Source organism: Gekko japonicus, unplaced genomic scaffold (assembly GCF_001447785.1).
Source record: "Gekko japonicus isolate JY-2015 unplaced genomic scaffold, Gekko_japonicus_V1.1 scaffold273, whole genome shotgun sequence".
Taxonomy (NCBI): Eukaryota; Metazoa; Chordata; class Lepidosauria; order Squamata; family Gekkonidae; genus Gekko; species Gekko japonicus.
In genome coordinates, this window is record NW_015167539.1 from 37,605 (window position 1) to 62,271 (window position 24,667).

Sequence of the window (24,667 nt, forward strand, 5' to 3'; positions counted from 1 at the left end):
GGAGGGAATGGAAAAGCGCTGCGGCAACAGGTGTCGGAGGAGCTCACGGGGGCTGCAAGCAGCGTTTAGGGGCTCCTTGCCCGAAAAAGAGAGCCAGCTGCCCCAGGGGTGACCGCAGACGCCAAATAACAGCAGCCCCCACCCCGGTCGGAATCTTGTTCAACTAGGAAGAGCACCTGAGGTGGGGTGAGGCTCTAAAGGGAGGCTGCGCTGCGGGCAATGGGAGGAGGCGCCATGGCCTGGAACTGGCAATGGGAACAGCAGGTGCTCCTTCTCGGCCTTACCTGGCTCTCCACAGGTGAGTCGTGGGTGGGGTGGCTACCTCTAAACACTTCGCTTTTTGTTGTTGTTGTTGTTGTTGTCTGACTGGCTACTGGTGGGTGCCCCCCTACCTGAATTTTGCCCCACCTGTTCCTGCTTTTGTTGCTGTGGTTTTCTCATCAGGCTAACCAGGCAGGTAGGCAATCCCTCCAGCTTTGCTTTTCTTAACCCGTATGGGGACAATTGTAAAATCTTTTCACTTTCATGAGGGATTTCTGTGCTGGGAAGATTTCAGGCTAGCAATCAAGTATGTGCCTATTCTATGGTTTATTTGTAGAAAATCTTGTGAGAACTTTTAGTAGGTTGCTTCCAGGTAAATATATTTAAAATGTAAATCTGAATATTATTCAGCTGTCTTAACTTTCTATCCTGCATTGATCTTTTTCACTTGAACATCCAAATAAAAGCTGCAATTTTGCTGTTGAAGATTTATGCATCCTGTTGTATGTATTTTTGGAAGTATATCATACTGTGTTGAATAGGACTTACTCCCTAGTAAATTCCTAAAATAGGTGTTTCTTGTATGTATTGAAATTCTTTCTCTCTCTTTTTGGCTTGTTTTTTCTGAAAAACCTAACTTGATGGGGAACTTGAAAAGCTTCCTACTCTGTGATGTTTTGGTTGGACCTAGTGTTGATTTTGGAATTTTGCCATAGATCAAGTTTCTGTTTACAAACTTTCCTTATTAAAGGTTCTCAGGATTATAACCCTATTCCATTTGTGAAAGTTACCTAAGGCTATTGCTTCAGTCAATTCCCATCTTTTACCAGGCAAAGTAACTTTGTATTGTAATAAAACAGGAGACTAGTGGCATCTTAAAGACAAACAAAATTTATTCTACCATAAGCATTTATGAGTCAGAAATTCACTTCATCAGATGCAGGATTTGTACCCAAATATTTTCTGTAAAGAGAAAAGTTCAAAGGACTAATCAGGTTAATCTCTGGTAGAAAACTGATGAAAAGGTGCTGTAGCTATTTAGAGAAGGTTGCAGTTCTAACTAAATATAGTTGGTTATAAATCCATCCCATTGGAATAATTTCAATAGGAATTGCTTCTGAGTCTATGTGATCAGTGTTTGGCTTCAACAAATTAGTAATTTTTGTGGGTTTTCAGTCCATTTTCCCTCTATAGTCAGGGCCGGCTCTCCCGCTAGGCCAACTAGGCACTCACTTAGAGCGGGAGGCCCTGGATGGGGCAGCGGGCCCACCACTGCCACCACCACTACTATCAACGGTGGTAAGAACATCGAAGTTGGGAGTGTCCTTGAACATAGTGCTACTAGAATGCTGCAATGAGTACGGCGGACGGGCTCGGACCACTTCTTGGACAATGATGCCATCATTTTTAATAACTTAAGACCACCTGATAAAAGGAAGCACTTTATTGTTTATTGTTGATTGTAATGTTATTGGATTTTATGTGATTTTATGTCCGAGCTATGCCCCTTGTAAGCCGCCCTGAGCCCGCTTGCGGGGAGGGCGGGGTAAAAATACTTAAATACATAAATAAATAAATAGATGGGGGCACCGAAGTTTGCCTCCCCCCGCCAAAAGCCAGCACCGATCCCTGAGGCTCCCCTCCATGTCCTGCCCGCCCGGACCCAGCGACCCATGGCCAGCGGGGAGAGGCGCTGGCAGAGTGGGCACATGAAAAGGAGCCCGTGCCAGGGTCACGCTTGCTGCCGCCTGCCAGGGGAGCCAAGGCTGCCGGAGCTGCTGCAGGCACCGGCAGGCAGGAGGTAAGTGCGCCCTGCTGCCGGCACCTAAGCCAGCCAGCCAGCCCTCCGCCCTGGGACTGCACAGCCCTTTACCCCCTTACCCACCTACCTCCTCCCGCCGCGGGCACTCTGGCAGCGGCGGTGGCGGCAGCTCCAGCGGCAGGTAAGGAGTGCTGCCAAGAGGGGGTAAAGGGCCGCATGGTCCCAGGGCACGCCGAGGTGGAGGGCTGGGTGGCTGGCTGATTCACACAATCCTCCCCCCCCAGTGCGCAAACTTGAGGCCGCAGCGCTTTCTTTCTGCTGTCGCCTCAGCCAGCCAGCCCTGTGCCTTGGCATGCCCCGGGACCGCGCAGCTCTTTACTCCCTCTTGGCAGTGCTCCTTACCTGCCGCTGGAGCTGCTGCCACCACCGCTGACCGAGCGCCCGGCCCCCCTGCCACTGGGTTCCCGGTGGGGCGGTCGGCATCTGCAGCCTGCAGCCTCGCCTAGGGCGCAGCATCGCCTCGGGCCGGCCCTGTCTATAGTGTTAAAAACAAATCCTGTCCAAATGGAGACAGTTTGCCCAGATTGCTCCAAAAAAGTTAACGGGTTAGGAGCTGTACAGTAATGTAGGCATTTTTTTAAATCCCTTGTGCCACATTCTACCTTTTCTATGCAGGAGCTGCTTCCTGTGTTTCTGGTTATACATTAAAGCTTACACCGAAAGCACAGAGGCAGGCAATGGCAGGCCACCTCTGAATGTCTCTTGCCTTGAAAACCCTATGGGGTCACTTGGTAGCATTTTCCACCACCACCACATGACTTAAGGGATTTGTAGTTTATGAGCTCATTTGTGTATGACCTTCTGTAGACGTTCTTGTTCTTAGATGTATGAAGTGAGCTCATTGATGGCTAATATATTGGCATGTGAACATTTATTTCATTTATTTGCTTTCTTCACTGAGACTCAAAGCGGGCCGCACAATATAAAACAAATCAATCAGGCAGTGTGAGATACCCAATACAAAATGCATTAGGACCAGAATTGCAAAACTTAGAAAAGCAATTCAAAATAAAAAAGTATCAGGCTTGGGATACCATAAACAAAGCAGAAAATGGAATTACAAACGCAGAAGGCAATGCAGTAAAAGCAGGACAAAACATGCAGTAAACCTAAGAATAGACTACAATCCTGCTCCTTTTATAAAACTGTTTTATGTGGAACTAGGAAGAATGCCCGTTGTGGAACTGAAGACAACGGAGCGCTAGCCTGGCCGCGGGTGCGGGTCACCGTCTCCACCTGTCCCCCCCATGGCGAAGCTGGCCATCCTACCCCGCACGGTCGAGGCTTCGGCAGGCCAAGGCGCCTGGCCCCGCCCGATTGAGGCGCCGGTGGGGGAAGCCGGCTAGGCTCGCCCCTCTCCCCGCAATGGGTGCAAGCCGGGCACAGGGTGCCATCCACTTCCCACCCGGGGAAGCAGCCCGTACTTTCCCCCACAGGGTCAAGGCCCCGGCGGGTAAGGTGCCTGGGTTGGCCGCTCCTGATGCCATCCCTGGCGAGCGAGGCCCCATCGGGGCAAGCGGACTGGGCTCGTCCATCTCCCTGTAATGGAAGGCAGCTCAGGCGGGCGGCTGCGGGACCGCGTCTCCTTTCCCAGCCCCCTGTCCTCTGCCCTCCTGCCGTGCAGTCGAGGCTCTGGCGGGTCAAGCCGCCTGCCCTCGTTTATCCCCCCGGCATCCCTGCCCGATCGAGGTGCTGGCGGGGTAAGTCAGACAGGCTCGCCCCTCTCCCCGCAATGGCCGTGAGGCCAGTCAGGTGCAGGGCGCCATCCACTTCCCGCCCCCCCCCCTTGGGGAAGCACTCCACACTCCCCCCCCCACGGGGTCGAGGCCTCGGCGCCACCCCCACCAAGCGAGGCCTCGGCGGGGCAAGTGGACCAGGTTCGTTCCTCTCCCTGCAATGGGTGGCAGCTCGGGTGGCCGGCTGCGGGCCCGCGTCTCCTTTCCTGGACCCCTCTCCTCGGCCCTCCCTCCACACACTCGAGGCCCTGGCAGGCCAAGCCACCTGGCCTCGTCCGTCCCCGCCACTATGGGGTGACGGGATAGGCTGGGCCTGGCTCCCTGGCCGGCCTCAGGCGCGGTGGCATGGCACCATCTCCCCTCATCCACAGACCGCACAGGGGAGGCGCGAGGGAACGGGCCACCCCCGGTTCCTTTCCAGGCGGCTGGGCAGAGTTAGCACATGTCGGCCTGGGCCTCCTCTTGGCTGGTGGCGGCTCCTGGCTGCCGCGGCTCAGCAGCGGTGGCATGGCCCCATCTGGGGCCTGTAAGCCGAGTGAGGGGGTCTGGCCAGTGGAGCACCCAGGCCGCGGCTCGAAGGAAACTGAGGGCAAAAGGGTGGTCGCTGCCTCCGTGGGCGGGAGGACACCCACACAGGTGGCAGCACAGCAAATGGAGAGAGACGCACTGTGAGTGACACACCAGGGCGCCAACCAATTTCGGAGTGTGTGGAATGTTCTAGAGAAGTGCCACCACCATTCAGCTTTTATTTATAAGGGAGATGAGGCTGGTCTATCAAGGCCAGTGTTGAGTGCTCTGACTTGTCAGTGGTACTCCAGGATCTTGGGCAGATGCCTTTTACATCATCTGCTGGCTGCTACCTGAACTTTTTAACTGGAGATGCCAGAGATTGAACCTGGAAAAGGTTGAGGTACTTGGATGGGGAGCTAGGTAAATATTAGGAGGCAGCCTTGACAATGTTCCCTCTAAGCAGTGGAGTCTTATGAGTCAAAATTCTACTAAAAGTAGCTAAAAGACCTACTAGGATTAAAGTTGTGAGTGAGCTTACATTTAAAAAAACAGGAAGAAAGAAAAGAAAGGAAAGAAGCGAAAAGATGGGGAGAGGAGAGAGAGAGAGGTGGAAAGCAAGCAAATAGATGGGGAGAGAGGAGTGAAAGGGAGGGAGGAAGGGAGGATAAGAAAGTGGGAGAGAGAAAAAAGAGAGAGAGGGAATCTTCCTGCAACTGGCCACTCCTACGAGTGCCCTAGGCTTGGGCTCTGCCCGGCACACACTGGGGAAGAAACTGCCTCCCAGAGCATTCTCTCTGCTGGCCTGCTCAGGGCCTGGCACCAAGATCTGCATATTTCCTGGGGTGTGGTGGGGGGAGGAGAGGCTTGATAGGAGCTGCAGTGGCCATACCCTCCCACCCCTAACCCCTGCCTCAGTCGTTTCCGTGGCCTCTTGTGGCGAGGTCAGGAGTCTGGTGGCCATTGCATAGTTTCCTTCCTACTGTGGAGTCCAGGCAGGGGGGCTGGCTTCCAGCCATGAAGGATTTGCCATGGAGGAGGAAAGGCTTGGGAGCCGCTGCAGCAGTCCCCCCCAGCACTCACCCCTGCCTCAGATTCAATCATTTCCTGGGCCTCCCACAGTGAGGCCAGGAGCCAGCAGCCACCTCTGACCATGCCAGATCAGTTGGGGGGGGGTGGCAACTCACCTTGCTTTGTGCAGCCTTGCAGGCAGGCTGGTGTCAGGACCCACAGCAACAACGAAGCACACACTTCTTAGAAGGTGAAGCTATAGATGCGTAGACAGGAACACTGTTAGGAATGGCGGGTGATCTAAGTGCATGACAGGTTATAGTACATTCAAATCAGCAAGACCCAATTACTGGGGTTCCTGCGCGCGGGCATTAGGCATGAGAACAAACGGCTACAATAAACATAACAGGTAAAGCTTCTCACGACTCATCCTAGGGAAAGCCAAAGCAACTTCTCCAGCAACTCCTCCAGCGGCCTTGAAAGATGCGCGTTGCTGCAGCGAGGCAATTAAGTGCAAGGGAAGGAATGCGCATGAAAGGGAAACAGAAAAACACTTGGCAGCTTGCTGACAGCTGGCTGCAGCAGCATTGGCGGGAGGAAGATGGCGATGGGGCAGGGAGCAGGACAACAGCCACATGACGGAAGGAGGGATGCTGGATGCCACTGCCAACATCCCCTTTTATAGGGCCCATAGGCACTGGTTGAGCAGGAGGGTGGGGCTACACCCACAGAGAAAGAACCCCTGTAGTGAGATAATGATCTCTGCACTGAGGGGTAAAAATGGGTGCGCCACAGCGCAATAGCTCACCTTCAAGGGAACACTGAGCATTGTGTATATTACCAGTGATAATGTCACTAAACCAGGGATTTACAAATAAAATGTGATCGCTAGTGAAATCAGATGTCTAATAAGAGAAACTGCAGTCTTTTGCATTCCAGTCATTTTTATTTTTTATGTCATAAAGTCACAGCTGACTTATGGTTTTCTAGGCAAGAGATGTTCAGAGGTGGATTGCCATTGCTTGCCTCTGTATAGCAAACCTTGGCTTCCTTGCAGATTTCTCATCCAAATACTAACCACGGCCAACCCTCCTTAGCTTTTAAGATCTAACGAGATTGGGCTAGCCTGGGCCATCCAGGTCATCCTAAAATCCTAAAATATTAATATTTACAAAAATATTAAAATCCCAGAATCATGTTAATTGCTGCTGTGCTCAGGAATGTAGACTCCTCGGTCTCTTCAGGTGGGGCACAGTGCCCAGTAATCCGTATTAAATTATTTTGATATTAAATTTATATTTCCAAAAACTACCTGCTAGTAATCATGTGGTTTTAATATATATATATTTTTCACTTGCAATAGTCTGAATCTCAATTAAAGAAAGAGGTCTATGAAACATGAGAGGAAAGATGTCATAAATTCTTTCACTGAGGCAAATATTTCATTTGTGTATGAAAATGAATAGTTCTTCTCTCCCCCCCCCCTCTTTTCCTCACAACCACCCTATGAGGCGTGTTAGACTGAGAGTGTGTGACTGGTCCAAGGTCACCTAGTGAATTTTATGGCTAAGTGGGGATTTGAACTCTAATTTACCCAATCTGAGATCAACACTGACAAATATGTTGTTCACGGACTGGATGCTCAGTATGACTGTCCACATGAATTTCAGAACCCAGAGTAAATACTGGCTTCTCAGATACCCTGGCCTGAAAATATGGGAGCATTTGTTTAGTAGAAGTATGGTCTAGGACAGCAGAATTATCTCAGTTTCCGTATTTGGGGAACCAGCTTTATATCCCTGCCCCCATCTACAGACACAGAGATGAACAAATATAGCTGAAGACAGAAATATTCCCATGTTCTCGATTTATTTTTCTCTAAAGCAGATCCCAGGATACCAAAATCAACTTACTTTTCACCATTTGGGCCACAGTCTTCAGCTCAGCTCCCAGTACACAACTTCCAATATTTGGGCAACATGCTTTTGCAGCCCCCAAACACATCAGGCTAAATATAGAATGGGGATAGAAATATTTGTGTATTTAAAGGCGGTTCTAGGTAGTAGAATAACCTTGCCACCTCTGGGGAACCAGTTCTTCTACCCCTACCTGTAGCTAAAGATAAAATAGAAATTGGACCATTTATTTGTCTAAGGCAGGGCCCACCAGGACACAGTGATATTACAATTATTACTGTCCCATCTGAGAAGGCAAACCATAATTCTCTTGATCCATTACTTACATTAGAGTTTGTGTTTCAGGCTACAGGAAGAACATTCTTCCATCCAACTACTACAGCCTTCTTATTGCTACATGGTTTTAACCAGTTCTGTTAATCCTCCCCTCCTGCCTCTTTCTCTCTCTTTGTTGTTTCTTCACAGACATTATTATCACCTGAAAGCCCCCCCTTTCACAAAAACAAACAAAACCAGCCCTGTGCCTCCTCTGAACTTGCTAAGTTGCCACAAAGACAGACAAGAGTAACTGAATGATAGCCTGAGCCCATCATGATGCTACCTGGCAGCCTGGAGAGGGCATTACCCCCACTGGGAAATGCTGGAGGGGGGCTTGAACCCCCCCCTGCCCCCCTGAAGGGAGCTCTGTAAAAGCAGAAAAACAGAAAAATCAGAGAAACCTATATAAAATACAGGACACATCATCTCATTACCTAATGATACCTTCTCTGTTAACATGCTTTGTGAATAACAGTGTAATTCATAGTACATAGTAGAGATTATTGCAAAATCTGATGCAATCAAATTTTGCAATTGAATCAGGTTCCCCTCTGCTTTTGAAGACTTTTGAGATCAAATTCTATTCCAAGGGACCTGGAGATGCAGTCTTCAAGATGGTTCTTTAAGAGTTATTCAAAACATTTTCCACATACACATCCCATCTGCAAATGGGGGGGGGGGATGAGGACCACTCCTCTGTCAAAGCTCATGCACCTTGTGTTGGAAGGTGAAGGACAGAGCAAGGTCTCTTTGCACCAAGTATACAAAAATTATAGAGGAGGAAGTAGAGCTAGTAAGGCTGACAGGTCAATTCCTTCTGTACCCTTTCTCTTGTCTGTTCTGCTGCTATTTCTTTGATCTCAGATTGCTAATGGGAGGGACTTCCAGTTCTTTCACTGAGCCACCATCCTTCCATAGGGTTAAAGGAATGTGACTGGCAACCTGTTCAACTCTGCTATATTTTCCTGTAACCTCTCTAGTGTATTCATCTAAGAAATACTAATTAAAACAATTTAATTTGAATCCACAGAGGTAAAATTGCCAAGAGATGACATATTTGTTTCCTAAACTGTCTGGTTTTGTTGCACTATAAACAAAAGAGGTTCTTAAGGGGCAAGGGGGGGTAACCAATATACTCACCTTACTTAAAATCTCTACCTATTTTTTCCTTTGTGGGTGGATTACAATTAAAGGCAGTTCCTACCAGGTGTGGTTCATCTGAGCTATTCTGCCTGCCCAGTGCAACACATGTTTATATTATGTTATCTCAAGTGGTATGGCTATCTTTGGTGGTGGTAATACCGTTATCACTTTTTTGTGTTATCTTGTTTATCCATGATAAGGAAACACAATAGTACAGCTGCCATAATGTGTGCTTAAACTTATTTAAATGTGTCAGGCCATACTTGTTCTGGAGCCAAATTTAATACATCTCATATTTACACACACACACCATTACCAGTAAGACAAAAAAGTCAATAAAATACAAGCTTGTCTAAATTCGATTCCATATGGTGAGCCATGTTAATCTGTATGAGCAGAATAAAATAGGCATCCAATGGCATTTTAACAACTAACAATTTATTCCAGGAGAGACTTATGTGAGTCAGAATTTACTTCATCAGGAGTATAGGAGTATAAATCAGGCCAATTTATAGGCACAAAGGAAATGGGTGGGAGTTATAAGAAGGCTGGTTCAAAAGAAGATCCAATCTAAAAGAGCAATCAGTTCACTCTCTGAATAGCTGTGAGACGCTCCCAGTGGTAGTTAGACAGGCAAAATATAAAACCTAACGTGGAACAGGGGTCATTTCGTAGAAAAAGAGCTAGGGGAACTCATTAGCATAACTCATTAGCATATGCCATACCCCCTCACATCAGGGGCCTGGCGGTGGGCCTGCAAGGCTGGCGGGAGTGTGAGGAAGCCCCGCCAAGGCCCTCCCTGGCCCCAGGCAGGCAGGGGTGGGGAGAGGCGGGGAGGAAGTAACTTACCCTCCCTCTTCTCCTGCTTCCTCCTGGCTGAATGAGGGCTGGAAGCGGGGCGGCCGGAAGCAGGGGGCGGGGCTTCGTCATGTGCCCCGCCCCCTGCACCTCACCCGGGGGAACTGTGTTCCCCCGCGTTCCCCCCCGAAATGACCTCTGACGTGGAATAAAATGAAATAAACAAATACAGGAGGAAGTTGTGTACCTCTATAACGTCCTATCCCATTTCATCCTGGGCTTGCATTTATTTGGGGTGTCACCTTGCTTTGAATGTATGAATCTGAGTAGTTTTGTTAGAGTAAAACAAATTATACAGGCCTAGCTGGGCTAAATATGAATGTTCTTAGTTGTAGCAGGTATGGTTTCTAAACATAGACTTGCTACCGCCCTGGCAGCCTGGAGAAGCTGCTTGCCCTGTGTTTTGAAATTATTACACTTCGGTATCACAGTGTGAGGGAACACAAAGCTGGGGCTTTTCCTAACCATTAGGACATCCTGGATAAGGCCCGTCTCTGTGCATTCTTTCCCTTCCTTTGACAGCTTATGTTTCTGACTTTGGCACTGACTTTGTCTTCCAATGCCTTGTCAATCCAGATATGTAAGACAGCAGTCTGGGGACAGGCAGACGGGTTGCCCAGCAGCTGTCAGGTTTGCTTCCCTTCCCCCCATCACCTACCGCTAGACACCCTGCAAAGTGCTAGCCAGTAATCATAACCAAAGTGATGTTCCAGCCCTTTTGAAAGTTGCATTTAACTCATTCTTCTTTTACTACTATGAATACTGTGCATCCTTGCTGGGTTTGGGGACTGCTGGCAAATATTTCCCAAAGGGTAGAATTTCATGCCACTTTAAAGTATATTGAAAACTGTTTTCTTGTGTTCTTCATTGCAGGCTGTTTCTCCGTTTTGGTGACTGTGCCAGATACTGAGCGTTATACAACTTTATTTGCTTCTGTGACTCTCAGGTGTGACTACAGCACCTCTGGACAGCTACAGGATGTGCTAGTTACCTGGCGCTTTAAGTCCTTTTGCAAGGATCCCATCTTTGATTATTATTCTGTTGGTGAGTTCTAGCAAATGGTGTTATTAAGGAGCATCCTCTACAAAGAGCGGCAGGAGGAAGGGTGCTCCCCAGGCAAGAGAACTCTTTAATCTTTCGCCAAATCTGACACATCTTCATCTCAAGCAGTGTCCTGTGCGTTCCCCCCACCCACCTGGAGGTGAGGTGGGTATAGAGATGTGACAAGCTGGAAAATGTTGGAAAGAAACTGGGCTTACTTTCCATTTTTCTCCAAGGCCCTTCCCCCCATTTTTCTGACAGAAAAATTGGGAATGTGAGGGAGTACTGATAAAACTGCTATGAAATATTTTCTCTTTTAGAAAGAGTGAATGCTTTTAAAGACCAGGTAGGCATGCTGTAGATGGAAGAACAAAAAAGGTTAAGAAGAACAAAGTATATAGGTTCAATAATTATGTTAGTCAAGTTAAAAACATTAAATATTGACAGATATACAAAAATATACATGTATTTATTACATAGTAAATTAAGAAACAGATATTGGCCCTCGTGACAGCCTCAATTAAGAATCAAATTGTATGATGACAACCAAAAATGACCATTATTGACCCTAACCATACATGTTTCGGCCCATTGGCCTTCCTCGGTGGTCAAACAGATGGTATTACAGAATGGCTGCTGATGTTACAGTGCAACAGTAATTTCTTATGAATTCATCAAGATGAAATGGTTTGATGATTATTGTCTGTGATCAAAAGCAAAGATATTAATCAGAGGGCTCATTCTTGATACTTTGCTTTCATGGTCAGGTACACTTTCATATAGTAATGGTTCAATTGTGTGTACTATTTTATCACTACTGGCTCCTGGCTGCTTCGAATTTTTCTGACCAAGTGGGAAAGGTACACAATTGACCTGATGTGGCTGACCTTTTCAGCCTCTCTCTCAAACCACTGTGACACATTTACCCACAGACTAGGTTATAAAGTAGCTTATTGTCCTACCTTGCAAGAGGGTGAAAAAAAAATCAGAAGGAGGTACAGTAGCAACTACACCGAAGCCTCAGACAAGAACTGAAATGTTTTTCTGAGAACTTCACTCTTGCTAAAAAGACAAGTAAAAATTATGTCCATGTGCTAGGGTAGCACAAGGTGCATCAGCTTGTAATTTTCTCTTAAGGCTTTCGTAACACTTAATTTTCCAAAAAAACAAACCAAAAAAACCCTGTGGTTTTTTTTTCGTGTGGCTTCGAAATTTCGGGAAGTTGGACATCTCTAGGTTGGTTACAAGCAGAAATACAGCTTTTCAGTAGTGAGATTCTGTCTATGGAATGCTTTCCCCTTGCAATTCACCTGTTGCTTAAGCTTCAGGTAAAGGACATATTATTTGCCCGCGGTTTTATTGAATTGTTTTCCTGGCCATGTATAATCTCTAGCTGTTTTTTTTTATGACTGACAGTGTTTTATAGATTTTAAACTCACTTTTACTTTGTCTTCTTTTTTGCTTTTTTTTTTAATCATCTTGTTTTATGATTTAGTACTGTTTGGCTGTGTAGTCTTTTTAAAAAATGTTTTGTGTTTGAAATCCAGCAGTTTTCTGGACAAGTGGATACGAATTAATTTAAATAAGTAAAAGTCTGGTGTTGATTCCTTCCCTCCTTTGAATCAGAACTGGTAGACTTAGAACTGTAAGACTGCATTCTAGCAAACAGCTGTTAGTGCCTTTTATTTATCATTTGATAACTTCAGTGTTATTGAAATGCATGCAACTAGAGAATTCAACCTTTTCCCACTTTCAGGGATTCTCCACTTTGGCTTTAATACTTTTAACAGGGAGCATGAGTGGGACAAGAGATTTGAAGTATTAAAATAAGAACTAACTTGGAAAAGCTGTATATGGAGGGCTATAACTATCTTGTCAGAATTGTTATCCAGTTGTTCTGTCATGTCTTGTAAGATTTTATACAAACTCAGAAACAAAGGAAATGCTGTTTCAGGGTCCCAGTTGTCAGAGGGAAAGGAGAAATATATGCTTTCACATGTACCTATGGGATCTTCTTATTTTAACTTTTTAAAGAATCAGTATGAAATCTTATAGTGGTATTGTTTGATGCCTAAAAGGTTCAACAACATATACAAGATTACGTTGGCAAAATGCTGAAAACATGATCAGGACAAAGAGTGATGTATGCTCACACTGATAGGATTAAAACCATTTTATAGACATGTACTGCTCTCTTCAGTTGCTTCCTCTTTCTTCTTGTGCTCCTCTACTCACCATGATGTTAGAGATGATATTCTGCCCTCACTTTTGGAAGAGGAGCATGGCCCTTGGCAACCACAAGTTTTGGCTGGCCAGCAGAGGTCATTTCAGGGGGGATCGCAGTTCCCCCGGGTGAGGTACGGAGGGCGGGGCACATGACGAAGCCCCGCCCCCTGCTTCTGGCCGCTCGCTTCTGGCCCTCATTCAGCCAGGAGGAGGCAGGAGAAGAGGGAGGGTAAGTTGCTTCCTCCCTGCCTCTCCCCACCCCTGCCTGTATGGGGCCAGGGAGGGCCTTCACAGGGCTTCCTTGCACTCCCGCCACCGGGCCCCTCATGGGGCTCGGCAGTGGAGCTGCAAGGCTGCCGGCAGCGGCCAGGACCATTGGGGGAGGGGTGTGTGGCCTTATGACACACTTCCGGTGATGTCAGGGGGTGTGGCATATGCTAATGAGTTCCCCTAGCTCTTTTTCTACGAAATGACCCCTGCTGGCCAGCCAAACTTTTTTAATCTCCGCCCCGCCCCCCACAGTTTATTTTCTCTCCTTCCCCTTCTAACCCTGGTGTTCCCGTCAACTTAAAGAGGGAGACAATTGGAACCTAAAGGCCAAAGAAGAATATGGGTTTGTGCAGGTTAAGGTGTACGCAACACAGTGTGAGATCTTAATTCCAGATGGGTAGCTGTGTTAGCTTGTATCAGCAGAATAAAACAAGAGGTCAGGACACCTGGAAGATTTACCAGTGCAATCCTAAGAAGAATTGCACCCTTTTAAGTCTGATAAAATCAGTGTGCTTAGAACAGTGTAACTCTGTTTAGGATTGCACTGGAAAAAATGTATTCCAGCATATGCTTTCATAATTCAGAGCTCACTTTGTTAGGTGCTATGACAATCTCGCCCTCTTCCCTCCTTTACATGCAGGATTTCCCACTCTGTCTTCTTTCTTGCTGAGCTGCCCTTTTACCTATGGATGGATGCTGACCCAGCCCCGGGTACTGAGGGGACAAAATCACCTTCCTGTATTCTGCTATTGAAATCGCACACAAGAGGCTTTTGAAAGTTCCAAATAAACAAAATGTTTTATTTAATTTGGTGGAGAAAAGGTTAGGTGGAATCAGGTGTAAGGTGTATGAGGTGAATAAATAGTAAAACTAAGGTAACTTTGTATTCACACAAACACCAGATAATGTTTTTGCCAACAAGTAACTGTTTCTGCTGGAACTGCGGTGGCTCAAGTGGTTAAGATGCTGAACTGCAGGCTGGAAGGTCTGTTGTTCAGCAGTTCGAGACCCAAGTGCCGCATGATGGAGTGAGCGCCCATCTCTGGTTCCAGCTCCTGCCAACCTAGCAGTTCGAAAGCAAGAAATTGCAAGTAGATAAATAGGTACCGCTTCAGTGGGAAGGTGACAGTGTTCCATGCGCCTTGGCATTTAGTCATGCCGGCCACATGACCACAGAAACGTCTTCAGACAGCGCTGGCTCTTCAGCTTGGAAAGGGAGATGAGCACTACAACCCTAGAGTCAGATTCGACTGGCTTTCAAGCAAGGGAAACCTTTACCTAACTGTTTCTGCTATTCAACAAGGTCTTTAAAACTTTGAGGAGAGAGGCTTTTGTTTCAGCTTATGCTTAAACACTCAAGCATAAGTTTCTGAGTTTCACCAACATAAAATTTAGAAGGCAGGAACATACAACCAAGTTCCCAAAATCCTTCTTTATACACGTCATGGATCACCCTTCAAGAGCTTTTTCTCCTTGTGACTGTACAGAGATCACTTTTCTTTATAGAAGCTATTTCCCTTTTTTGCCTTGAATGAGGATCCTCCTTGATTCACTCACTCTCTTAGCCTCCTTCCCAGTCCACAGTCAGTGCTTAACTGTCTCTTCTTCAGCTGTTCAGTTCCCGACTGTCATTCCTTAATTGACTCTCTCAGCAGAATTCTGTTCAGATAGCTTATCACTCAAAGGTTATCAGACTCTGTTACGCATTAACCCTTGACAGTCCATCACAGATGCACAGATGTTTAAATCCATCAAACAGGAAGGGGGAAGATGTTACAAAGACAGGCTGCTTTAAAAAAAGATCCAATCTAAAGTGTGATCAGTTCACTCAAAATGAGTGCAAAAAGTATTTGATGTATGTAAAGTTTATGTTATTAACAAAAAATAATAAAAACTTTAAACAAAAAAAGAAAGAAAGAAAATGAGTGGGGAACTCCCAGCTGTTGTCAGATAGACACTCTGTAAAAGTTAGTGCACAATGAAAAGAGAAAAGCTGATACAATAGGAATAATTAGCACTTCAGCTCTAGCACCATAACTTCCTGTTATATTTGTTTTATATCTTTTCATCCTATATTAGGTTTTTAATTTTGCCTGTCTAATAATATCCTTTCTGTTGTGTGTATAAATGGGCCTCCTATGCATCTTATGAATCTGCATCCCAAAATTTTCTACTGGAGTACATTTTGTTAATATTTAAAGTGCTACTGGACTGAGGCCTTGCCTCTCTGAAGGAAAATGCAAAAGCTTACAAACTAACGGAACTTGGAAGCGATTTATGTTTTCATGATTTTCTGTTCTATGCATCTCTTCCCAATTTTTTATGGCCAGCATTGTTAACGTTTTGTTCATACCACGTGTGATCTTTTTCAGCTTGTTTAAGAGCTGGTACGATGTGAATATTTTGCATACTCAGAGGGGCTATAAATAAACCAGTATTCACTTTGCATTTGGATGTTGTTTTTGCAGCCTATCAGGCTGGCCTAGCTATTGGCCAGGATCCTTCCAATGACTGTAATGACAATCAACGGGAAGTGCGCATCGTAGCTCAGAAAAGAGGACAGAATGAGCCTGTGCTGGGCATTGATTACCGGCAGCGGAAGATCACAATCCAAAACCGTGAGTCATCAACAAGATATTAAAGAAATGAGGATACACTATTTTAATGACTGCCCAACATCTTGTGTGAAAAAGTTGGAATCCCAATTTATGGCTTCACGGCTTTCAGGGCTAATGTTACTGAAAAGATTTCATGCTATCCTGGGAAAAGAGTAATATCTGTGTTGAAGGGACCGTGTCATTATTACTTGCCATGATGACTAAAGAAAATCTCCAGATCCAGAGGCAGTAAACACCTGAATAGCAATTCTAAGATGTAACATTAGGACAAGGCTTTGCTCTTTGTTCCCTGTTTGTTGGCCCAATATGTATGTACGTTAGGAGTGGGGGTTTCTGTTACTTTCAATACTAGGGGAGAGAAAATTGCTTCATGTTGTATAATCCTGTATCTTGCAGAGGTCAAGGATGGCACCATTCTAGAACTCTCCCAGTTCTGTTCCCAGACAACTCTTTTTGCAATTTAAGAACTTCTGCAGTGTTTATTATACTGTATTCCTCCTCCATAGGTGCAGATCTTGTGATCAACGAGGTGATGTGGTGGGACAATGGAGTCTATTATTGTGCTATTGAGGCTCCAGGAGATACAACTGGTGACCCGGATAAAGAAGTGAAGCTTATTGTTTTGCGTACGTAGTGATATTTTGTTTTCTTTCCTGTTAGGATAAATTTCTCTTCTGCTTTCTTTAGAGATTAAAGAATGTAGTCCATAAGAGGACATGTTCTGAGCCTCAGAAGTCTGTTCCACTGAATTCCGTAGGGTTTGCTTTCTAATAAGTAAGGTGAAGATTTGTAGCCTTAGGGCCAAGCTAGCCACAGGGCTGCCGCTGCCATTCTAAAGTGATTTAAAAAGGCCTGTAGAACCCTGTCTGGGTCCGTAGTGTGGCAGGCTGAGCTACTCTTGTTTCAAGTACTGAAGTGGCACACATGCGTACCACACAGATATGTTTTGGCACTTGAAAAAGTGCAGGGGAGGCAAACAAAAGCACCTTAGCTTGCCATACTGCAGGCCCGATCAGAATTGCAGCATTTTAAAATCACAGTAAAATGGCAATAGCTCTGTGCCGGACATGAGGATCTCTTCTAGCTTGGCCCATAGTCTATACAAGTCTAACAGGTGGTGGGTGTGCAGGCTGGGATACTCGCCGTGTCTTCATCGGGGTAAGATGACAGTGTTGAAGACAGGATTTTTCAAGACAAGCCAAGATTCACTGGTTGCCTGTGTGTCAAATCCTGGTTTCACTAACCGCAGTTTTTCTAAAAACAAACATGGTTTCCCCGTTATGTTTTGAACTTACTACCAGTTGCCTTTCGAATGCAGAGATGAGCAGTAGGGCATATCACTGGCAATGCCAACCACATGTTCCATGACAGCAACGGAAGAACAGCCTGGCCAAAACTGATGTGAATGCCTGTTAATAAATGAGTTCTTTTGTTCTGGCACAGTCAATCTGGTCTTGCCTCCCTCCTCACTCCTTTGTGTATCTTCTTGATGATAAACCTAAAGACAGGACTTGGGTCTATGTTTGATTTGGAGGAAGAAGTTTCTTGGGGATGGGTTGGGGAGGAACCTGATCTGTAAATACGTAGCCAGAAGTAAAGCAGCCTTTTTATGGTCCCTCTCTCCTTACAATCAGATTGGCTGACTGTGATATTGATTGTCCTGGGTGGCCTTCTGCTACTACTACTGATTGCGGTGTGCTGGTGCCAGTGCTGTCCTCAGAATTGCTGTTGCCATGTCCGCTGTCCCTGCTGTCCAGACCGCTGTTGTTGCAATGAGAAAGGTAAAGTTGCAAGCAGGTTTCCTACTCTATGCACTGATTTCCCCCCCCGCTTCCAAAAAAATGTACTCTGTCTAGGTTGCTTACATACACATTTCAGTGACCAACAAGCTACCTTGACATTTCTCTGCTTCAGTTACACATAGGAGTTTTGAACTAACATGTACACGCATCCAGTTAATAAACATACCTGGATGTATTGTCACCTATATGCACAGATCTGGGAAATACAAGCACAATAATATAATCATGCTTTTTCTTGCTGCTCCCTGTCTTCATTCCTTTCTGCCTAGTAATGTTCTGGCTTCCTCACAAGTTCTGGCTTCCTCACAACAGGCTGTGTACAATTCAGATGTGTTGAAGTAGAGACTCCTCAGGTTATATTAAATGTTAAGGTTAGGATGTCAAGGAACTCTGGCTACACATCTGAAGCTAGAGAAGGTAGTACCTCCAGCCCTAGGGAGAGGATCTACTACATTTCCACATGGAGAGCTGACTGCGTATATGTAGATCAGGATCTTTTCAGTGATGAATGGCTTATTAAAGAACAGGGAATCGTTATCCAAAGCGGCTGAGATGCTGCTGTCCTGGGCATTGCAGGGAGAATTTGACAAGAGGCTTCCCAACGTGTAGTTCTATATACAATGTGCAGCTCTACATTGGATTTGTGCAGCTCTGAATCATTACTCAAAGTAAAAAACAATACAAGTTTCTTCATGTGGCAAGTGTGGCAACATGTATCATCTGTGGTGTTATTTGTTGTGGACTGAGCACATATGAACACATGTGAAGCTGCTTTGTACTGAATCAGACCACCAGTCCATCCATCTCCATTTTGTCTACTCAGACTGGCAGCGGCTCTCCAAGATGTCAGGAAGAGGTCTTTTACACCATCTACTGCCTGGTTCTTTTTTTACTGGAGATGCCAGGGACTAAACCTGAGGCCTTGAGCATGCAAAGCAGAGGCCCTTCCACTGAGCCACAGTCCCTTCCCAAATAACAGCCAGGGGAATCTGGCCATCACTGTTATTTGCTCTTGCTATCTTGTAGAGATGACTCTACAAAATCCCAAACAGGGAGCACTTGAATGTAAGGCAGATATGAAATCTATTGCTTTTTCCTTCCTCTAGTACTGGAGCGTCACTACTTCATGAAACAGGCTCAGCAGCTTCTGCCGTGGATGAAGCATCACTCTCAGTCTTCTACATATCAACTCAACCCACTCTTGCAGCGAGGTAGGTTCATTGTTCCCAGCTGGTTGACCTTTTGATATAGTATGTTGGCCCATCAGTGCCAGAAGTTTGTGATTGGGCTCTGTAATGCTGCATCTCCCAGAGGTGGGAAAGGTTCCAAGTCCCAGGAAGGGCTGTTTATATCCCATAAGTGTGTAATTTTGCAGCTGGCATAGACTTCAATGTTCATTTGTGTTTTACTATCCCTTTGGGGGAAAACAGTGCTCTAGTCCTTATGAACATTCAGGTAAGCTTGAAAATAGATTGCCAGAGCCTTGTGAAACCAGAGGAGCCAGAGTGGGATTAAGCAAGACTTCTAAGGATGTTTTAGCAAGAACTTCTAAAGGTGTTTTAGCATTCTGCATTCCTTCTCATCTACTATGTTACCAGGAGAAGCAGACTGTAGCCCATGACGTAAGCAAAATATATGCATGTATGCGTAACTTTTACCCCAGTTGTAGAATTCTCATTTTGTTGTGTGGGGTGTTTTCACCAGACGTGCTTTGTGCAGAGTGCGCACAGCCCCGATTATAGATAGGCCATCAAACATCAGTGACACATAAAGAAAAGACATATTGTTATTCAGCCCCGAAGCTGCAATATGTATATATGAGTGAAGGCAAGTGGTGGTGGTGTCTCTCTGTGTGTGTGTGTGTGTGTGTGTGTGTGTGTGTGTGTGTGTGTGTGAGAGAGAGAGAGAGAGAGAGAGAGAGAGAGAGAGAGAGAGAGAGAGAGAGAGATCTTGTAGTAGCAAAGCAAATGTGAAAATGTGTTCATCACTTACTGGGCCGTTTCCTTTGATCTTGGAACTAGAATGGTTAAATATGTGTTTAATCACTGTTGTGGGGTTGAAAAAGTCATATTAAACATTCGCAAATTAGAATTCAACTGTCGCCTCCAGGTCTCTGCATATACTTAGCCTGTCTGCATCCCCATAAGCCCAGCACTAAAAAATTTTATTTGAATTAATTACTCATAGATCTATTTTCCTTCAGGATATAATTGCACTTAAATTCCAGTTTGACAAGTATTTATTTAATGCTAGTTTAAGGAACTTCGTAGGCAAGGTGTTCTCCAGGAACTTCCACTACCTAAATAAAAATGAAAGGAGAACCTTAGTGCAAAGGTGTGTATCATGTGAGAATGGAGGAGTGCATTTGAAAATTTAGTATTTCTCCCCCCCTCCCCCTTTAGTGAAAAAATAAGCGTATGGATTTAGAGGCAAATGGATGCAAGATACATTATTGGTTAGATGTCCTTAAAAAGCCTGTAGAAGTAGGAGGCTTTTGACACCTTAAAGAACAATTATTATTATTATCTCTATGGCAAAAAAACTTGTGTGGTTTTTTAAAATAGAGCTTATTTTAAAAATTAAGAGCAATTCTTTACTAAAAATACATACATGCTACTTTTATTTATCTTGAATCTCTCATTTCCATTTTCATTCGGTTATTAGCAGGACAAGTGTACAGTTCTCTAAGCAAGCATTCTTGTGAACTCAGTAACCCTCTAACCTTGGATTTGTAGATTTCCCTAGAATTTTAACTTCCTCACAGCTTGATAAGGAGTCAAAGTAGAACCTGTGCCTTGTACACTGCCAAGTACACTACTGGCATTTTATATGCCTGAACTAATAGAAGAATGGAAACTTGTTCGCTGTCGTAGGACAAGCAGACTGTTACCATGTTCTGGGAATCCTAAAAGGATACAGAGAACTGAGAATATCATAACTGATGTCAACAGTTTTTCAGCAGATCTGCATTTTAGCATAGTTGAAATAATGGTGGTTTGACACTGGCTACAGCTCTTATCATCCTTAGTTTTGAGCATGGTCATACTGCTAATTAGATATCTGTGTTGAAGCCCTGACCTGGATACCCCAGGCAAGCCCGGTCTCATCAGATCTTGGAAGCTAAGCAGGGTCAACTCTGGCAAGTACTTAGAGGCACTTTTAAGAGCAAAGGGGCAACGTGAGTGAGGAGAGCTGAACCCAGCTTCTCTAACATGTAACATTCAGATGCCTTTTTCCAAGAGAGAATTGTCTGGGGCAATGCACCACAGTGACATAAGCAGTGCCAAGAGAGAGGATTCAGCATCTCTTAACTGCATGCCATTCTTCAGATCAGGCACACCTTTCATATGTGGCTGGGCCAAACCCAGATCTAATCAAATGGGACTACCACCATCATGTCTTGTTTGAGCCTCTGTCTTAATCATGATTTGCTGTGCTCCCCACTTTTGGTGGGGTTCAGCTGACCCTCCCTGATGTTCAGTTAAGAGCCTAGGTGTTATATACTGGAACCAGTATTATTGATAGAGAAGCAAGTTAATGCAGCTGCAAAAATGCTTCCTCCTGCCTTCATTTTTCCTGGAAGAAAGCTTTCCTACCTTGACTCAGTCGATCTGGCCTTATGGAATCTATTCCTCAGTAACCTCCATCATACAGTTTATGTATTATCTTTCTTTTTCTGCCCTGTCTTCTACTTGTGTAGCCTATTTTCTGTACTGGTTATGCTATATCATGTGCTATTTTTTCCTGCATCATCTTCCAGTTTTATAATCCTAATCCTATCGCATTGTTCATTGGATATTTTATGCTGTCTGATTGCACTGTTTTTGAAGTTTGTAATGTTCCACAAGGATCAGTGGAGAAAGGTGGGGTATAAATGAATAAATGCTTCACTGCAAAACTTGTACCTTTTCACAGACTTTCCTTACTTGGTTATGTCTCTTTACCATGTTCTCTAGATGTCTCTTTGCAGAGCAGTCAGCCACTGATGCCTTCACTTGGCCAGGTGCCTGCTAACAACAAGGTCTTGGAACTCCTTGAGTCAGAGATCAAAAACCTCAGCCTATCCCAGCCTCTGCTGCCTTCTCATCATGTTGGGGGCAGTCAGAACCCTAGTATACTGTCTTCTTTGGGCTCGGAGATTGTGGAACGCAGGGTTATCCACCTACCTCCCATCGTTGAACACATCCCTTCGTCTCAGAGGACCAGCAGTTCATCACGTCCACAGCAGTCTATACGGACTCCTAGGCCTCGGAGCAATGCAAGTGAAGCAGAGAGGGAGGAGAGGAGATGGAGGCGTCTTTCCTTGGATGAAGTTTCCCAGTCCAACTATGATCAGGAGTCTTGGGACAGACAGCAAGACCATAGAGTTGAAAGGCGGAGAAATGGGAGTCATCATGATAGGTCCCAGAATTCCAGGCCAAATGCGTCATCCATGTTGCATGGTAGGAGCGATCTCGAGGCCTATCCTGCGGATGCCAGAAGGGAGTACTCTGGCCGGCAGTACTCTGACCGAAGAAACGTGCATTCAGGGAGGCGGGCCTATCAGCACCTCAGTAGGAGGGACAGTGACTCTAATCACCGGGGCCGCCGACATCGCAGCTATTCTCCACCATCTCGTTGGGATTCCTGGAGCTCAGTTGATAACTACGAGCGCTTCCAGGAGAATAGCAGGAGACATCGCCAGCACCGTTCTCCAGAGTGGCCAGAAGAGAAACCCCCTAGTTATCGTTCAATAGAAATCACTCCAACCAAAAGCAGCAAATCCAGATACCCTACGGAACAACAATCGGTAAATAAGTCCAGGCCCCTCAGCTACGGTGGGGCCCCCCTGGGGCCCGCCCCCCCGACTTCCTGCCAAGGCCCCACAACTTCTTAGGCAGCCAAGGCCCCCCAACTTTCTGGGCTGCCCAGCGGACTCCCCACCACTGCTGCTGCCTCTTCCCTCTCCACACCTGCCAGCAGCCCCACAGTCCTCTCCTTACCTTCCTGCGTAGGACTCATTGGGGGAGGAACAGCTGCTGCAGCCAACGGGGGTGAGAGGGGGCTGGGACACTGGAGAGGAGTGGGGCACCAAGACCCACAACGTGGGCAGCTCCTTTTCTTCGTCCTCCTCGGCCACCTCAGGAGTCGGGGGGGGGCAGTCGGGGAGACAACAGCAGCGGCGGAGAGACGGAGGAGGCCCCCATGGGGGCCATGGCAGGCAGATGGCTTGCCAAGGGAGGAAGAGGCGTGCACGGCAGCAGCAGTGGCAGCTGCTGCTGCTGCTGCTTCCCAGGCCTGGCTTGCTGCTGCTTGCGGAGGGGGTGGGGGGACGGCAGCGACACCACCACCAGCCGAGTCGGGGGTAGAGCGAGCAGAGGAGGCTGGAGGAGAGCAAAGAGGAGGCGGCTGCAGCAGCAGAAGGGAGAGTGTGGGCCTTACGCAGGGACTGGCTTTTTTCCCTGTCAGGGGGGAAAGTAGGAGAGAGGGAGTCAGAAGCTGCTGGCCAAGAGCAGCAAGGGAGCCAAGCGGGCTCATGTGATCTCCCAGTCCCACCCTACGGAGGGAAGGGAGAGCCGGGTGACTGGAAACAGCAGGGGGGGAATGCCAGAGAGGGAGAAGGAGTTGGGGGGATGCTGGCTGCATTGGGGATCTGGAGAGGGGGCTTGAGGGAGGGGGGTTGCACAGGAGAAATAATTAAATAACCTAAAATATTTAAGGGCCCTCTGAGAGATTTAAATGCCCCCAACTTAGAAATTCCTGGCTACGGGTCTGAATAAGCCTTCCTTGCGATAAACAGAACTGTGTTTGTGAGCACAGGGATTGGTAGGTTGCCACATCTGTTGAAGGCTGCCGCCAGATGTGATGTGGGAAGGGAATCTTGTGGGAATGTGAACATGCTATTAGCTCTTTCTTTCATGTCTGCCTGTAGTGTACTGGTAAATCAAAATCGTAACATGTCATTTACCTGTCCAGTTAACTTGAGCAGTCTATCTGCAGGACACTGTTTTTCAACTAGGGGACATGGAAGCAACAGTAGCAACTAGGCATGCAAGCAGAAGAGGACAGACAAGTAATGTTTGAATTATAGTAGATTGGCCCCCCTCATTTTTGTGTATGGCTTCCTGAGCTACTGCTTTTAGGAGCGTACAGGATGACTGTACTTTCTTTAAGCCCCCTCCCCCAGTTTGTGCACTGGGAGCAACAATGGCTTGTTGGTGCATGTTAATAGACAGGTGTCATTCTACAAAAAGCAATGGCAAACGTCACAGGGCTGTGATCTGCCTGTCTATATTACATTGGTCTTCAGTCAGAGATGGGCTTATAAACACAGTTAATCTGAAACAGATTGCCTAAGGAGTCAGAAGGTAGTGAATAACATCCCTCACTCAGATATTGGTTAGAGTGTCAAACCAGGGTCTAGGAGACCCAGGTTTGAATCCCCACTCTCCCATGGAAGCTTGCTGGATGATCTTGGGCCACTCACATGCAAACAGCCTAGCCCTACTTCACAGGGTTGTCTTGAGGATAAAATGGTGGAGAGGTTAATGATGTATGCCATTTTGAGTCCCCATTGGAGAGAAAGATGGAGTACAGACAAATAACATTATCTGCAGACCAGGCTCGGCTGGGTTTAACCCACTGCCAGTTTTAGCCAAGTAAAAGTATTAGTTATATTAATCCCTACATCTCTAGGGCAGGGTCTATGAATAACTATTGCACTCTCTGCCTTGTCTTAATAGCACTTTATTTTTCTTCTGCAGGAAAAAGGCAGCTCTCGCAGTGGTAGGAGTGTTGTCATTTAGCCTCTTTGCTTCAGCACAGCATCAAATGAGGAAGCGTTCATTTCTCTGAACAGGAGACATTCCTCTTTGGTTGAGGCTTTTAAACATCGAGTGGGAAATGTGGCCACCGATCTGTGCCTCCTCATTGCTTTCGGCCTACCTCTTCTGGGATGCTTCGATTTCCACAAAGTTCTAAGCAATGGTTCATGAAAATACGATTCCTTCATGAAGGCATCCCTTAGCCTTGAAGTGGGACTCCCGTCAAAGAATCTATTTTGTCTTCCCTCCTAAGTATCAGGAAAGAGTCAGCTTTTTCCAAAATAGCCTGACTTCGCAAAACTCTTCTCATCGGAACTGTAATATCACAGGGATGG

General features: G+C 46.1%; 1 protein-coding gene across 1 annotated transcript; it reads left to right on the forward strand.

Annotated features, from left to right (window-relative positions):
• Positions 1–234: 234 nt before the first annotated feature.
• Positions 235–24,346, forward strand: ILDR1 (immunoglobulin-like domain containing receptor 1). The gene is made up of 9 exons (XM_015413566.1): positions 235–298; positions 5,068–5,131; positions 10,429–10,616; positions 15,578–15,727; positions 16,234–16,353; positions 17,362–17,508; positions 18,636–18,740; positions 21,486–22,318; positions 24,273–24,346. The coding sequence occupies exons 1-9, from the start codon at positions 235–237 to the stop codon at positions 24,312–24,314; spliced, it is 1,713 nt and encodes a 570-aa protein (XP_015269052.1). The 3' UTR covers positions 24,315–24,346.
• The last annotated feature ends 321 nt before the right edge of the window (positions 24,347–24,667 follow it).

Coding starts and splice junctions, on each gene's coding strand:
- ILDR1 (XM_015413566.1), top strand. CDS start 235: ATGGCCTGGAACTGGCAATGGGAACAGCAGGTGCTCCTTCTCGGCCTT. Junction 299..5,067: donor CCTTACCTGGCTCTCCACAG/GTGAGTCGTGGG, acceptor CGAGTGCCCTAG/GCTTGGGCTCTGCCCGGCAC. Junction 16,354..17,361: donor AGTGAAGCTTATTGTTTTGC/GTACGTAGTGAT, acceptor CCTTACAATCAG/ATTGGCTGACTGTGATATTG.